Source organism: Mugil cephalus, chromosome 6 (genome assembly GCF_022458985.1).
Source record: "Mugil cephalus isolate CIBA_MC_2020 chromosome 6, CIBA_Mcephalus_1.1, whole genome shotgun sequence".
Taxonomy (NCBI): domain Eukaryota; kingdom Metazoa; phylum Chordata; class Actinopteri; order Mugiliformes; family Mugilidae; genus Mugil; species Mugil cephalus.
In genome coordinates this window covers 11,489,894-11,504,811 of record NC_061775.1, presented here as the reverse complement: position 1 = coordinate 11,504,811, position 14,918 = coordinate 11,489,894, and the positions used below count along the sequence as shown (strand labels likewise).

Genomic DNA, 14,918 nt, shown 5'->3' with positions numbered 1-14,918 from the left:
CCACCCCACCCCCACCCCCCCCAGCTTGCCTTGTCCTGAGCCTAGTTCGAACCCCGCCACCTGCAAACCCTGACAGTCAGTGTCCCCATGCTAAGCTAATCAGACGCAAGATGAAGCTTTCTCTTTTCCTTTTTTTAGTTGCCAGAAACTGAATGTAAAGTAAATTCCACAAAGTGGTTTTAGCATGAAACAAAAGGAATTAACTGAGCACAGAAACAGATCCCACGTGTATGTGTCCCATAGCTGCTTCACCATCACTCCGTGCTCCACTGAACATGCAGAATGAGGCTGCTGGTGATCTAAGTATCATACATCTTCTTTGTCGAGAGCTCACACTCCACTGGTTGATGAAGAGCTTCTCTGATGAACCTGGAGAACCAATTTGTGTGTGCAACCTTGGCTCCAGGTCTGCCGGTCGACCTGCTCTGAGGGGATTACACACACGGCAGCGGCTGCTGTTGTTGCTCCCGCCTCCGGTTTTAATATCACTCATTTAGATTCATTATCATGCGCGAGTGTACAGATACTCAACTGTCTGTCTCATTACAACTGGAATTGTTTTATTGCCTTCGTCTAATTATCTTCCTCACGGCTCTCCCCATAGAAGCAAGGAAGCCCGATACGCTCTCTGATTTGTTTCCTTTATTGCTTTTGTTGCACACACAGCCTGAGGTTCATTATCAGTGAAGACATGGAGGAGAAAAAGTTTTTTTTTTTATTCCGATTTCTTATTTCTTATTCTTTAATCTCTAAAACTACCTCCATGCATATGTGCACATGTATTTCATTCATCACACTCCGCCCTTACTCCGTTTAAGATTCCCCAAGGAACACTCTCTTCTACTAGCGCTGGACCATCTGATCCCTCATCTTCAAGCCAATTACTGAACAAATCTGTAATTTTTATTTATGAGTGACACTGTCTCCCACCCATCTGTCAGCTTCTCTTTAAAAACCCTAACTATGCAGTCAAATCCTCAAAGCGGGAGCATGTTTTTTTTTCGAGAGGGTTTACAGTCCAGCATCCTCTGGGATTTTATCACACATAAAGCTTTGTGTTCCTCTAAAAGTTGTCATCTCTGAATACACTGCACGCCCACTTTGATGGGCAACTCTAGCGCTGTTCCATTGTCGTCGTGGAGTAATGGGTGGATGTTTTTAACGCCCTCCTCAGTGCCTCGTATCGTGGCTTGAACATGAAGCTTGAGGGGTCGATTTGACAAATTTAGACACTATCTGTGCTGCTTGTGTGAAAGAGTTCAGGATAAATATGTGTGATTTCTAATTATAGCACTTCAACGTTTTCAGGCTTTGATGGCTCACTTTGGTATAATAAATTATTTGCTTAGGTCACGTTATAAATCAAGAAAATATACTTTAAATGTGATTGGAATCCAGGTATGAGGGCATCAGAACACGTACCGGGTTTAGATAATGGATGGAAGTTATAAGCGTATCACATCTGGGGCAAAAACTACTACAAATAATGAATGCACAATATTCTTATCTTTCATTTCATGCCTTTTTTTATTATTTTTATTTTTTTAGATATATTTGAGGCATTTGATGAATCCATTTTGCTGTATATTACCTTTAACTCACCTTTCCAGGCTACTACCAGTCCCATGATACCTATTTCTTCCCTCATCCTCAAAGGTTTGAGAGCGAGTGTTAGCGGGATGCTGCTGCTGGAAATCAATATTACACAGTTGATACTGCCCAGGACTGCAAGTATGACCCAAGGACTCACAGTAGTAGTAGCAGTATCAATAGAAGTAGTGGTAGTAGAAGAAGTAGAGGTAACAAACTAAGTTAACTGACTGTTAGCTAAAAAGTTATGGGGTTCAGGGACAAATTTGGCTCTTGCAGGTGAGATAAGTAAGACACATCCCAAGAATATTAATTGCTGGCATTAATTATCTTAAAGGGATGGCACGGCGGTGTAGGTTGGCACTGACTCTACGCAATAAGACAGTTCTGGGTTTGAGTGCATGTTTCGGCCTCCTCCCACAGGTTAGTTAGTTGGTAATTCTTTGTATGTCTGTGTTAAAACTGTGATAGGCCTCTCTAGAGTGTACCCCTCCTCTGACCCAATGACAGCTTGGAAAGGGTCCCAACTCCTCTAAGAATAGGGGGCAATGAATGAAGCCACTTAGAGAGAGACTGCAGTAGATCCCCAAAATGGGATCAGGAGACCATTTCGTACATGTCCAAAGTACAATGTTTAACATGGTTAAAAGTGTAAAAATTATACATGTTAGAAGAGCTTATCAAAAAGGTCCTTGCTCTAGAGTTATGTCCCAAAGTGTAAAATGGGGTTGAGGTCACGACTCTGTGCAGACCAGCCACATTCTTCAAGTTCTTCAACAAACTGGGAAATTCCTCATGGATTGGTGCAGGGAAGCAGTCTCTAAACCAAAAAAAAGCAGACCAGTATGCGCTACCATAAAATTGGAGCGCACTATTGTCTAAAACAGCGCTGTATGTAACAGCATTAAGAAAGACAAGGGACTGCTAAGTGTACAATATCCCTCTTCCATTCAATCATTATTAATCATTAGAGCCAAGAACGGTCCCAACAGCTTGATTAATCTCATCTGTCACCAGAACAGAGCCATTTAATCAGAGTGCAGGGGACCGGAGGCTGCAGACTTCTGATTTCAGGGAAACCTAAGAGAAAGTGTGAGAGAGAGAGAAATCTCGGATCTGAAATCCGTGTGTCACACAGTCATAATGTACAGCGCACAGCCAATTGCACACCTGCTGTTCATTTATCCGAAGTGCGACGCTATCAATCAGCTGTAATTTGGGGATTGAATTATCGCGGCCTCTGGCGTACTCTGCAGTCCAATTCTCCAATCCATTCATCCCACGCCACACTATTCACAGCAGTGACACGGGCGGAGGAATAACAAACAAACAGGAACAGGGACAGAAATAAGATTAGAATAACTAACGTTGATGGGAATATAATAGAGCAAGAAAAGGACAGGGAGAGTAACTGATTCAGATGACTCATGAATTATCAGGGTGGGCTTACAGTTGTCTTGCATGTAATGAAAATGATATCAGGGCAGATCATTTGCCATGCTGCGGTTTCAGTGTTGTTGGTTCACGCACAGTAAAACAAGGATTGTATCTGTGTTGTGGTTATTGTTCGGTTGTTTCCGTCCCGTTTTCACTGACAAGGTCTTTAGCTGAGCTTAGGATATCCTCGGCTCGTTTATGCGTTGGCTTTACTGCACTGTAGCAGGACATATACTTGATATATGAAAAGTAAGAACAAAGCCATCTCATTCTGAAGATATTTGTGTTTTCAAATACTGTATAATTTAGACGTCAATTGGTCGCTTTATCCACCGTTTTCTGTGGTGACCACACTTACATGGTATGCAGATGTATAGACCCCTTGATGGACTACGTCACTGTGATGTCACGATGTTAGCTGGAGGCAAAACAGACCAGAAAAATGTTGTCTTGCTGTATTTTTTCACTGTCAAAACTGAAAATTTTTTTATCAAAAAGTTTTTATCACATACTAGCCACTGCCAGGTTTGGCTTTGGCGATTAAAAGAAAGAATTGTAGTGAGACAATCACCAACAACGTGCATCCCTCATATCAGGTAAGATTAATATGTAATGCATCATCGGTTTCAGGGTTAGACTAAATTTAGACTGAAATTAATTAAGTTAATCATTATTTGTGGAATTGTTTTTACATGTTAATGCTAATGCTAACTGCTATCAGGGGTGTCCAAACAGAAGTTGCTTTGCTACATTACCACAGTGGTTCCATTTACTTCTAGTAATATCTTTGTAGGAGAGAATTCACTGATGAAGACAGACCAGACTTTGTCCCCTCTGTGTTCGTATGGACAAAAGTAATCGTTCAAATTCTTCTATTGCAAATCTTGCACATGCCCCTTCAAGATACTGTTACAGGCGTCTAATGATGTGAATTCCTTCAACTTTTCTTTGTGTAGACACTGGGTTTCTTAATTAGGTATGTATAAATGTCAGGCCATTGGACAGTGGTCTTGTCATCCAGTGAGTGATGGACAGAGTCAACTTTTTAAAATAACAGTCATGGTCTCAGAGAGTGAGTGTATTAGTATATTCTCTAAAATATTATTTTTTTCTCGTATATTCTTGCTAAAACAAACTGTTGATATATGCTAACAGGAAGTTACAAGCTATAGTGTTGGAGATCTTTTGCCTCCAGCTAAGCCCCGCCCCTCAAAAATGTCACATTGTTTACAAACCGTGAAGGGGTCTATTGATTATTGTAAATGCTATACTATCATTCAATATCTGTTAATATAGCCATTGCACATCGGAAATGTGACTTTTACTTTACTTACAACCGCCTTACTGTGAGTTTTTAAATGTCAAATAAAATGAACAAGGGACAGACTTATCCATCTATTTTGATACTCACTCTTGAATGCGTGACACACTGTAGAAACGTACCGTATGTCTACAGAACTGGCAAAGTAAGAAAAACAAAATAATTGTGTAAGAAAAATGGGGAATTCGCACACTGTAAATAGTTTGAGGCTTTTCCACTCACTGAGAAGGTGTTGTTGAGACGCTTGCTATGAGTCGCATTTGTTTGATTTCTTACAAGACGTCGGGCTCCGTCAGGCGGCTGCACACTCATAACTCACTGAGCTGCGTGGACTTCTGACAGGTGGTGTCACTCCTACGCTCTTGCAAGTCGCTCAACCAAGCGGTGCAGATGGTGCCTTGCGAGTTGTGTCTGCCAGCAGTTGTCGTTTTGGAGACACTACATACCCTCCAGTTCTCCATTTTCGCTAAGAAGATTTCACGACCAGCAAAGGACGGAGATAACCACAAGCTGTGATATCGTGTTTTATATTTTTCAGTCACAAAGAGGAAATTATAATGTTGACTAACAAAACAGAACAGCGAGGCCAGAAATCACAGAGCAAAACACTGTTGACAACATAGCCATGTGATTAATGTGATCTGAGTATGTACATCACATCCCAGGGAGAACCAGAGAAGAGAGTGTTGAAATCGGCAATAGTGACTCAGTCCCTACACAACATGCAGTCTGACAGAAAAAAGGAAGTTTCCATTTTACTGTATTGAATATGTGTTCCACAAAATCAATCAAATATTCTGAAGGCAGCACTGAAAGCACAATGACGAAAATACGGAAGTAGTGTAAACTGAGATATTGTACAAGCTCACTGTAGAAACCTGGGTTTGACACATAAACTGACCATTTGTTGTTGGGTACACAATGGTTTTGTCAAAGCAACAGCAAATGGGTAACTGTAAATGTTAAAGAAATAGTTTGATGAATAGTTTTGGGAAATACTTCTTCTCTTCTTTGTTGTCTTGGGTGAGATGAAAGCGTCTCACATCCAGCGAGCAGATGATTAGCCAAGGTTAGCATTAGGACAGCTAGCCCTGCTTTGTCCGGATGTTAAAAAGAAATCCATTCAGTCACATGTCACACATCAAAAGTGACATCTACAGTAGTTGACCAGGATGTTTCTAAATCCCAGTAGAAACACACATTTGTTGTGGTTACATTTTGGTTTGTGTATGGATTAAACAAATATGATATAATAAGTTGTGCTATTGGGTCAACTGTTTCCCATTGATAAAATAAGGTAAGCTAAATTAAGCTAAGCTAGCTAATCAGCTGCTGGCTCGGTGATTCACTATCAAAAGAAGTTGTGAGGGGACAAACTATGTCACTATGTGATGGATGAGATGCACTGCATATCAAGAAGCAGAAAGCCCTGCACCGATCCCACTGGTGGAAAGACATCAAGTAATTAAAATCCCCAAACTATTCCTTTAACCAATGACGGTGAATGAGAGAATGAGGGTATTACAAAATGCTGGTATGGATTTCGTCAGCCTCTCACTGGTTAATTAAAACTGGGCTTAGAAAACAAATTCACCTTTTCACACAGTGTTTTAGCCCTGGTTGATCACAGGAGCAAGGTCACAGCACTTCCAGTGAGCACTTCAAAACAGTGAGTGAACAGCTGCTGGCATGGACTCCAAGGCAAATTGACCAACGAACAGTTTCAGATTTTGGGAAATATGCTCAGGTGTTTCCAGTCTTTACGTGGCTTTGTGTTTAAGGGACAGAAAAGAGAGTCACACAGATAGTCTTACCTAACTCTCAACAAGAAAGCAAATCAGCATATTCACCAAAACATCACAACAACTCCCCCTAAATCTGGTTTCATTGCAAATAATTTCCAGATCATCAAGTCAGAGTTTAGTCCGGGTGAATGTTTATGCAGTCCTATTTGTCCATTTGTCCATTTATAGGTTGATGGAAGTCTGGCTGGAATAATACTGTGAATCATCATAATTAGAAACGAGTTGTAATAGTGTGACAACATTTCATACTGGAGGTTTTGGGGACAGTCGTAATAACTGATATAAAGCAGTGTAAATAATACTTTGCTTCAACCCATGGTGTTCACAGAGGTTAGAGCAGAGAGTGACGAACAGTCCATGCGAGTCTTTGTAAAATACATGTCCTGCAGATAACTCCTTGTAAATGTGCACGGTCTGAGAGACAGTTCTCTTGTCAAAGTCAGCACTCGCTATTGATAAAAAAAAAAAGTTCAAGATTTCACCATTTCCACCAGGGTTCACCTCATCAGTCTTCACTCATTCAAAAACTTGAATGAGACAGAGAGGAATTAATTGACGTAATAAAGCCAGTAGATTAGGTTGAAGAAGGAGAAAGTGAAGGGGAATATAATCCGTGACCATCTGTCGATGGCGTTCACATCGGTGAGGTCGGGGATTTTGATTTTGAGCTGGGAAGATCGTCTCTGCAGACGAGTTTTCTTAAGATGTGCATTCCTGTCCAGACTGAGGCGACCGGACTCGCGCGGTGCACTTGGTTTCCTGTTCTGGACCCCCGAGTTGTCGAACACCATGGAGGAGGAGTTGTGAGTTTCACTAAGCGTGGTTGTGATCTGGTTCCCTCCCACTTCGTTGTGGATCTCCAAGGTTGTCAGCAAAATGTTACCCTGGGAGTCGACCTGGGAACAACAGACAGCAGTGGTTAAAAATGGGCTGTGAGCTGAGGCTGCAGTGACTGATTACACATGTGCAGCATACGTCAGGACCCCAGAGCCGGCCTCTTCAAGGAGGCTGACAGATTACAGCCTGGGAAATGAAGAGCGGCCTTCAAAAGCAGATTTTTCTGTCCCAAAGTTAAATCACTTTTCACAAATCAGCTCAAGGTTGGAGCGGATGGCACCAGCACTAATGTCATGACAACTAATGCTTCCCACACATAAACAAATAAATCATTCTGACCTGTGTGGCAACAATGGAGGCACAACATGAACACACAGATATAGGAATCTGGTTGCATGAGAAGAAGTGAAAAGGTTTTACCATTTTACTCTGTCAACTTTGGTGAAAGCTCCTGAAACTGGTTTTATTCCAAAATGTAATGTAAAATATGAACATTCTGACTTCATGTATGTATCAGTACTTACTCATATCTGTGTTATACTGAGTACTTTCACTAATTATTTGTATTATTGGAAATAAACATACTGTAAAAATCCCATCACAATCCTGAAGGCAGCCACTTATCAAATAATAATTTACATAGGAAAGCTAGACTGAGCAGTGAATTGAGATCTCGGACACAAATTCTAATTTTGCGTCACAGCCAGATGTTGTAAATTGTGCATATACATATGTGTAGGGTTAGGATTATTATTATCTCATTATGTTGTGCATAGATGTTCATAGATAACATTATTTCTGCATATTTTAATTACTGTTAAGCCTAATGGCGTCATATGGTCAGTAACTGTCACTAAGACATGTGCATAATTAAATTAACCAAAGTGTGGTTGTTTTTTTCTCTCTTTCGTCAACACTGAGGACCCCAACCATCCCATCTGAATAAACTTTTCTGATATGAGTAGACAGAACTGACTTGGGCTTGGTGTGTGTTATGTTTAGTACGAGCTCCACATTGGGGAAGTTTTTGTTCCAGGGGGTCCATGTCGATGCTAATACATATCTGACAGTAGTTGTGTTTCGGTCAAAGCAAATTCTCGTACCGTTACACCCCTAGGTAATAGTATCCATGTAATGGACAAAACCCATGTGTACAGTAAACATTGACAGTAAATCTACTGTGCAGTGATTTTAGTGGTAACCAACGGGATAAAACTGCTGCAGATGTGTCTTAAACACTACCTGTTCCTAGGCCTTTATGGAGACGACTTAAAGTTACAAACTACACTTAAACAAACTCTGCTTTTAATTTAATGTCCCTGAAACTAAATAAATGTTATCACAGTTTGGACAAAGTAACATTACATGGCTCAGTAACACTACAAGGTTTAGTAAGAGCAACCTGAATCTATTTGGAAGGTTCACCAATCCAAACAAAGACTGAACATATTTCAAAATGAACAAAATGACACGCTATTAAGTGGCTTCCTCCATATAATGTACAAAATTTTAGAGGCACAGACACAAAAAGAAATTAATACAACAGAGGGAAAAGCAGTGTAAAGAGGAACACACTCATATACAGCACAATGGGGGTGGGGAGAGAAAAGGCTGGTTGGGACGTCCTGATAAAAACACGTCTGTTTGATCGGTCGATGATGGAATCAAACTTTGCACTGCAGCGTCAAAGTTTCTGTGGTGGTCTGACAGATGTGACACAACAGCAGTGACAGACACTCACCCGTTGTGAGTGACGACGGCCTTCTACCTGATTGGATAGTTTAAGAGATGAAGTCTTGCAATTGCCTCCTTCACGAATGGACTAGCCAGGAAAAACACGATGGTGATTAATTTAAATCACTGTTGCTTTTCTTAGTGTTAGTCTACAGTAAAACAACAGATGTTTGACACTGGAGCTCTACCACTGTGGGAAAAATTAAAGGTTTATCTTATCTTAAACCAAATAGGGACCATCTTAATATGGGAGTAGTTGTCAAATACTGCGACTAAGAAAGCTCTGCTTCTTAGAGGGTATTTCCTTAGATATTTCCATAGCCCTATAATATATGATTAACTGTTGTTTATTACAAAAAAAGACATAAACAACCCATTGTTCCAAACCTCCTTGTGGTGTGTGAGTCAATCTCACCTTGGGTCTGTCAAATTTGTTGCGGTCATTGCTTGCCTTCTGCGCCCTCTCGGCCAGTTTCTTCTGCATCTGAGGACCTCGTCCAAAGAAGATGTAGTTGACGAAGGCATATTCCAGGAGAGCCAGGAAGACAAACACGAAGCAGCCCATCAGGTACATGTCTATAGCTTTGACGTAGGGGATCTTGGGTAGTGTCTCTCTCAAATGGGTGTTGATGGTTGTCATGGTCAGCACAGTGGTGATCCCTTGTAGAAAAGAAAATGACGTAAATGTGCAACAGTTATCTAAGTCCCTATCTCTAAAATGGAAATACACTCATAAGAATAGTATGGACACCATTGTTTTCTAGGTATAAAACATTTTTATCAGTTGCAGGTAGATTTTCATCAAACCTGATGTTAACAAGCAAAATAGTTCAAAACAAACAAACAAAAAACAAACAACCCAAACCTGAGCTTGACTTTTCTAAGCTCAGATAAGCAGAGAATACTCCACTTTACATTTTAAAGCACGAGAGAACAGACCCAGCAAAGACAAAACAATCATTCTCTCAGTAACGTGCACCTTCAAGAATAATGCAGCTGTGTCGTTTTTCTGTCTCCTGGATGGCTCACCAACCTGGATGGTGTGTCTATTTCCGTCGATTCAGACTTACATAATTAAAATAAAAATGTTGCTCGGTTTAGGGCGTGTGTGTGGAGGAGTGAGGAGCACCGTGGGTGCGTGGCATCGATTTCTGCCCAACAAAGGGACGAGCAGGAACCTAAACTGTCTCATGGCTGGAGATGGTTACGACACAAACCTCCTTTAAACATAGAGTCCATATCCTGACATCACAATGGTCATAGACAGATTGAAAGATCAGATTAAGAAATGATAATTACAAAGACATCTTAGTGGAAAGAAAATATGTCCACGTAGAAGATGAGCAGGAGCATTTTCTGAAGAAATATGAACCCTGTGCAGGTGCTTCTAAATTAGGATTTTAATTCATGTAAATATTCTAGCAGAGATCTATGCAGATTTTGGTGTTAAACTGTTTTCTAATGGTGAACTGAGTCTTCAGCCTCACTGGCCGGTGGAAAGTTTGAGTCTCAGATCAAGTTTCTCCTCCTCATAAACCACCGGAAAGCAGACGGAAAGGAACACACAATAGCATCAATAATGTTTAAGTTCTTTTTTAATCTAATATTTATCTATTCCAATGTGACTGAAATATGGGAAGAACTCATCGAGATAGCTTTTGCACGCACACTGTCTAACCTGGCTGTATTTTCTATGCTAGTGCTTCAGGAGAATCATAGTTCTTGGACAAGCACCAAAACAACAGCTCTCTAATGGTTTATGTAATATAAATTCTATTTTACAAATCCTAGTTTCCAATGATTAAAAGAAGCCATCAAGGTGTGTCTAGAATCAAGATATTAATGTTAACAAGTTACAGATGCAATAATACTGAATGGATCAATAATGTGTTCACTGATATTTGTCTCTATTTGGGCAGGAGCCAAAATAGAGACGAGGGACACACTGGACAGATCGCCAGTCCATTACAGGGCTAACACAGAGAGACAAACAAGTCACACTCACACGCATGCCTATGGCCAACTTACATTTAACAATTCACCTAACATGCATGTTCATGAACATGGCTTCATTCCTTAGATCAGTGGTCTTCTGTTTTTCAGGTCAAGGATCCCGAAACTGATTAGAGAGATTAAGTAGGAACCCCCTACCTACTGTATGTTCTTTGATATTAAACTCGGCCTAGTGCTATTTATAAATATAGATTACTCTAATGATTCTGTATTCACTATTAAGCTGTTCAAATAATGCACAGGTTCAAATATTAGTTTTTTATTACAAACATGTATGACAGTAGGGTGGCCATGCCAAAAAATTCTGGGGGAAAATTAAAAGAAAATGTATAAAAAATGTCAAATCAACCAAATATTTTGTATCTCTGCGGACCCCCTAGAGGTTGCAGAGCCTCTGTTGAAGACCTATGCCTTAGAAAAAAGCTTTGCTTCTGCTAATGCTTCCTGCAATTATGTCTGTACAGGTATATAACTTCCACAAGAGAGGTTAAAATTACAACCATTTAGCGTTTCTGTCTTCTGAAGTCTGTAAAATTTTCTCTCCTTGTAGCTGTTTTTTGTTCTCCACTAGCTCTGGCAAGTTTCAAATTGCAGTATGCCTAAAAATGCTTTACTATATTTACCAGCTCGTTGCCTATGTGCTGTGTGGTACTGGACAGGTAGTTCATAGTTGGTTTATGGGAGCTTTCTGCTGAAACAGCTTACTGCTGTAGTTGGAAATGTTGCTGGCTTTGAAGCTGTGGCTGTCAGAGCTTTTTTTCATTCCCCTCAGATATATTTCCCTCAGAAATATATTTTTTTGCAGCTAATTACCCCCTGACCAACACAACATATATTTGGTTAAAGCCCATATAAAGAGAAGTAATACATGAAAATCACTTGTGCTATGACATTGTTGGAAGTGAATTGGCTTAATGCAGCTGTTGGCTAATTCCTACCAACAAAAGCGAAACAATGCTTAGGGAGGGCTGCAGCTTCTTAAGGTAAATACCATTAGAACATTCTTTCTGATACTAATAGTATTTTGTTGGCTGTTTTCACTTTTGTTTTTCGCCTCATTCTCTGTGTTTTCAGCTGTATTGCTGCTCTGGTTTCAACCAAGAATCCATTTTCTTGATTCATTCAATCAATACAGAAAATTGCCTTGTGCTCAGAGAATGAGATAAGAGTTTGGTGCTTTCCTCTTCCTTTAGGTTTTACTGCAGCAATGCTTTTAAACTGGAGTATTGAACATAAAATTTGAACCTAAATTTCCATTTTTGTACATAACATAAAGTACAATTATTTTAGGACTTATGCACAGCTGATATGTTTTAATTAAATATACGTACTCACATTTCAAAAGTGCTGTTCTAAAATACATTTGAAGCAGTGGGGAACTGAAGAGTTGAGGGAGTTTTTGTGTGTTTATGAGAACTAATGACACCGTGTACGTTGGATCTAGTTATTGCACTCATTTCATTCACCGTTAGCTAATATAAAATGTTAACTGGTGCAGATTTAAACGTGCTGTAAGAAAATCTGTGGTAAACATTTGGTGTCAAATGATAGTATGAAGCCTAAACTTGTCCTTATGTCGCTATAGAGTCATTGACTTCTAGTTGTGCATAGTTCTAGTCATTAATATATCCCACGTAACAAAACAATGTAGCCATCCATTAGAAGCATCCACAAGATCTCTCACTTGCATTTTCAGTTTTTTTCAACTTTTTCTCAAGTCCTTGCACCTGAAATTACGTCACCACTAGGTTTATACAGTCTTATACCATCTAAATCTCCATACATACATACATATACACTGTTATTACATACTATACAGACAGAACCTGTGGTTTAAAGAGTTCTGTCTGGTTTCTATGTTTGGGACAGGATTGCTCACTGTTTACAAGCGTGCAGGCTCAATCTATGAAACACAAAAGTCGTCTGCTTGTAGATTAAACTACAGATCTGAGGTCAGCTCACCACACGGGACACATCATACCTAATGCGACTCTGGCCGCTGAGGCGTCATAATTTATCCAGAACGACACCCAGGACAGGATGGTGATGAGGATGGAGGGCATGTACGTCTGCAGGATGAAGTATCCGATGTTTCGCTTCAGCTTAAAGCTCAGAGACAGTCGAGGGTAGGCACCTGTGGGACAAGACCGTGAGGGAGAATCAGCCGCCTTGAATTCAGGACAAACACATGCTTTGTTTTGACTCATATGGTGACGACTTCACAGACTGAATTCATCGCCATCGAAGCAAGCAAGCGTGGTTAAAGATTCAAATCATCTGATGGAACTTATTCTTGGGATTATCTAACAGTAAAATTCAGGGCAAAATATAAAATGTCTATATTGTGTACTCAATGGGGGAAAAAACAGGATCAAATTGGTCATTAACCGACTTTAGCCATGTGACTTTGAAGAGGGCACCACTCCCAGATGTTTCCTATGAGTCCCTAAACTCCCCACCAGTCGTTTAGAACTGAAGAAGCCACTTGGATGAGTGGAGACATATGTTCGAACATGCAAGCTTTTTTTCTTGTTTTGTTTATTGGCATTGTGAGAAGATGTAAAGGCATCCGGAGATATTCGTTGATTTCTATCGTATCAGGATTTCAAACCAATCATAATGGGCTCTAATAGCCCTTATCTGTATTTGCTCAAAGATATTCCGACGAACTCCTCCATCCAACATGTCATTAGCCCAGCAGTGAGAATAGTCACTGTTTTGGTGCCACTGAGTCGTTGTAATATCAGAGAATATTTCTTGCTGCGCCCATGAACGCATTACTGTGTATTACACTGTATGAACAGCCCCCATTCTTCATCAAGGGCTTGATGAAACGGAGGCGTAATTGCCTCTCTATTATTATTTCCAGTTCTGATAAGAGACATCGAGGTAAGATCCAAATATTTATGTTTTTCAGTCCAGTACAATTTGAAGTATTCCAGTAAGCATCTGTTTGAATGGGGCGATAGATAGATAGATAGATAGATAGATAGATAGATAGATAGATAGATAGATAGATAGATAGATAGATAGATAGATAGATAGATAGATAGATAGATTTAGATTTTTTAGATCTATCTATCTATCTATCTATCTATCTATCTATCTATCTATCTATCTATCTATCTATCTATCTATCTATCTACAGTATCTATCTATATCGCCAGCTCGCATGCTGCTTTTGCTTTGTTGGCTCTACAGACATTGTGACAAAGCATCAATAAATCATACAATGTTTTTAACTTTGATAAACGCTCAGTCACTCATTAATATTTAATGTAACAGAAACGTGCACAAAATTTAAGCTTTCAGCTAGATTTTGGAGTTTAAAGGCTTGAATCTGAACATGAAGGTGAGGAAAGAGAAAACCATTAGTGACCTTCTCCTCTCACCTGTGGAAAAGACCACATTTCTGGAGACCAGTTTGTAGTCAACTATGGAGAACTGAGGGAGCTCGATGCGCGTCACCCCGGTCACAGCAGTGTCTCCGCCTTTCCAGTAGAACTCGATATCATCTGTTGTGTAGCCATCTGCAAGAAAACGCGAGACGTCATTCTCATGAACGGAACAGTGCCGAACGGAGCAGCCGTCTCACTTCGTTGGATTGTGGATGTTAATCGTAATTTTATTTTCTTAAGTGAAAATTCAAGACGTAATGCTAAAAGTGATTTACAGGAAGTCCTGCAGTATGAATCACACCCGGCTGTCTGTAACTGCTGATTACATGAGATGTAAATCTTCAGGGGAATGCGTGTCGCTGCAGACAGGCTCCCCATAGCACATACATGGGTTCCAGTAGCTGGCATGTCAGCATGCTCTGCTAAGGAAACCCTTGTCTTCTCAAAACCTCTCTGTGAGAACGAACGCCGTCGCAGCTGAAGAGGGTGCAATCTTGCTGACGTACGGCAGGTTAATAAATCCTGGGCAGTTCAGCAGCCTGTGCAGTTTCTGTCTCAACGAGACGAGTGTGAGAACTTTTTTATGAGGAGCACGACGCTGTCCATATTTTTAAGTGATGAAAACGTTGAGTCGTCCGCTGTATTTCTTTACAAAGCACAAGCTGTGAGGTTTTAAACTTACAACTCTCAATTTCCAGAGTGCAGTTCTGTTCGTCCAGTGGGTATCGCCGCAGATCCATCATGCAGGCTGCTGTCGTCGTTATTCTGAATCAAAAGAGAACC

General features: G+C 40.3%; 1 protein-coding gene across 5 annotated transcripts in view; it reads right to left on the bottom strand.

Moving 5' to 3' along the window:
- Window positions 1-6,364: 6,364 nt before the first annotated feature.
- The window catches only part of gabrb3 (gamma-aminobutyric acid type A receptor subunit beta3), a 39,450-nt gene continuing 30,896 nt past the window's right edge, over window positions 6,365-14,918 (bottom strand). For 3 of the 5 annotated variants that reach the window (XM_047587350.1, XM_047587353.1, XM_047587351.1), the window contains 6 exons: window positions 14,818-14,900; window positions 14,130-14,267; window positions 12,719-12,871; window positions 9,140-9,384; window positions 8,732-8,812; window positions 6,365-7,049 (listed from right to left, as the gene is read on the bottom strand). In XM_047587350.1, the coding sequence (XP_047443306.1) occupies window positions 6,702-7,049; window positions 8,732-8,812; window positions 9,140-9,384; window positions 12,719-12,871; window positions 14,130-14,267; window positions 14,818-14,900 (1,048 nt within the window). In that variant the 3' untranslated portion in view covers window positions 6,365-6,701. The remainder of the gene's footprint in view (window positions 7,050-8,731; window positions 8,813-9,139; window positions 9,385-12,718; window positions 12,872-14,129; window positions 14,268-14,817; window positions 14,901-14,918) is intronic. The other 2 variants (XM_047587352.1, XM_047587354.1) reach the window with 1 other exon arrangement.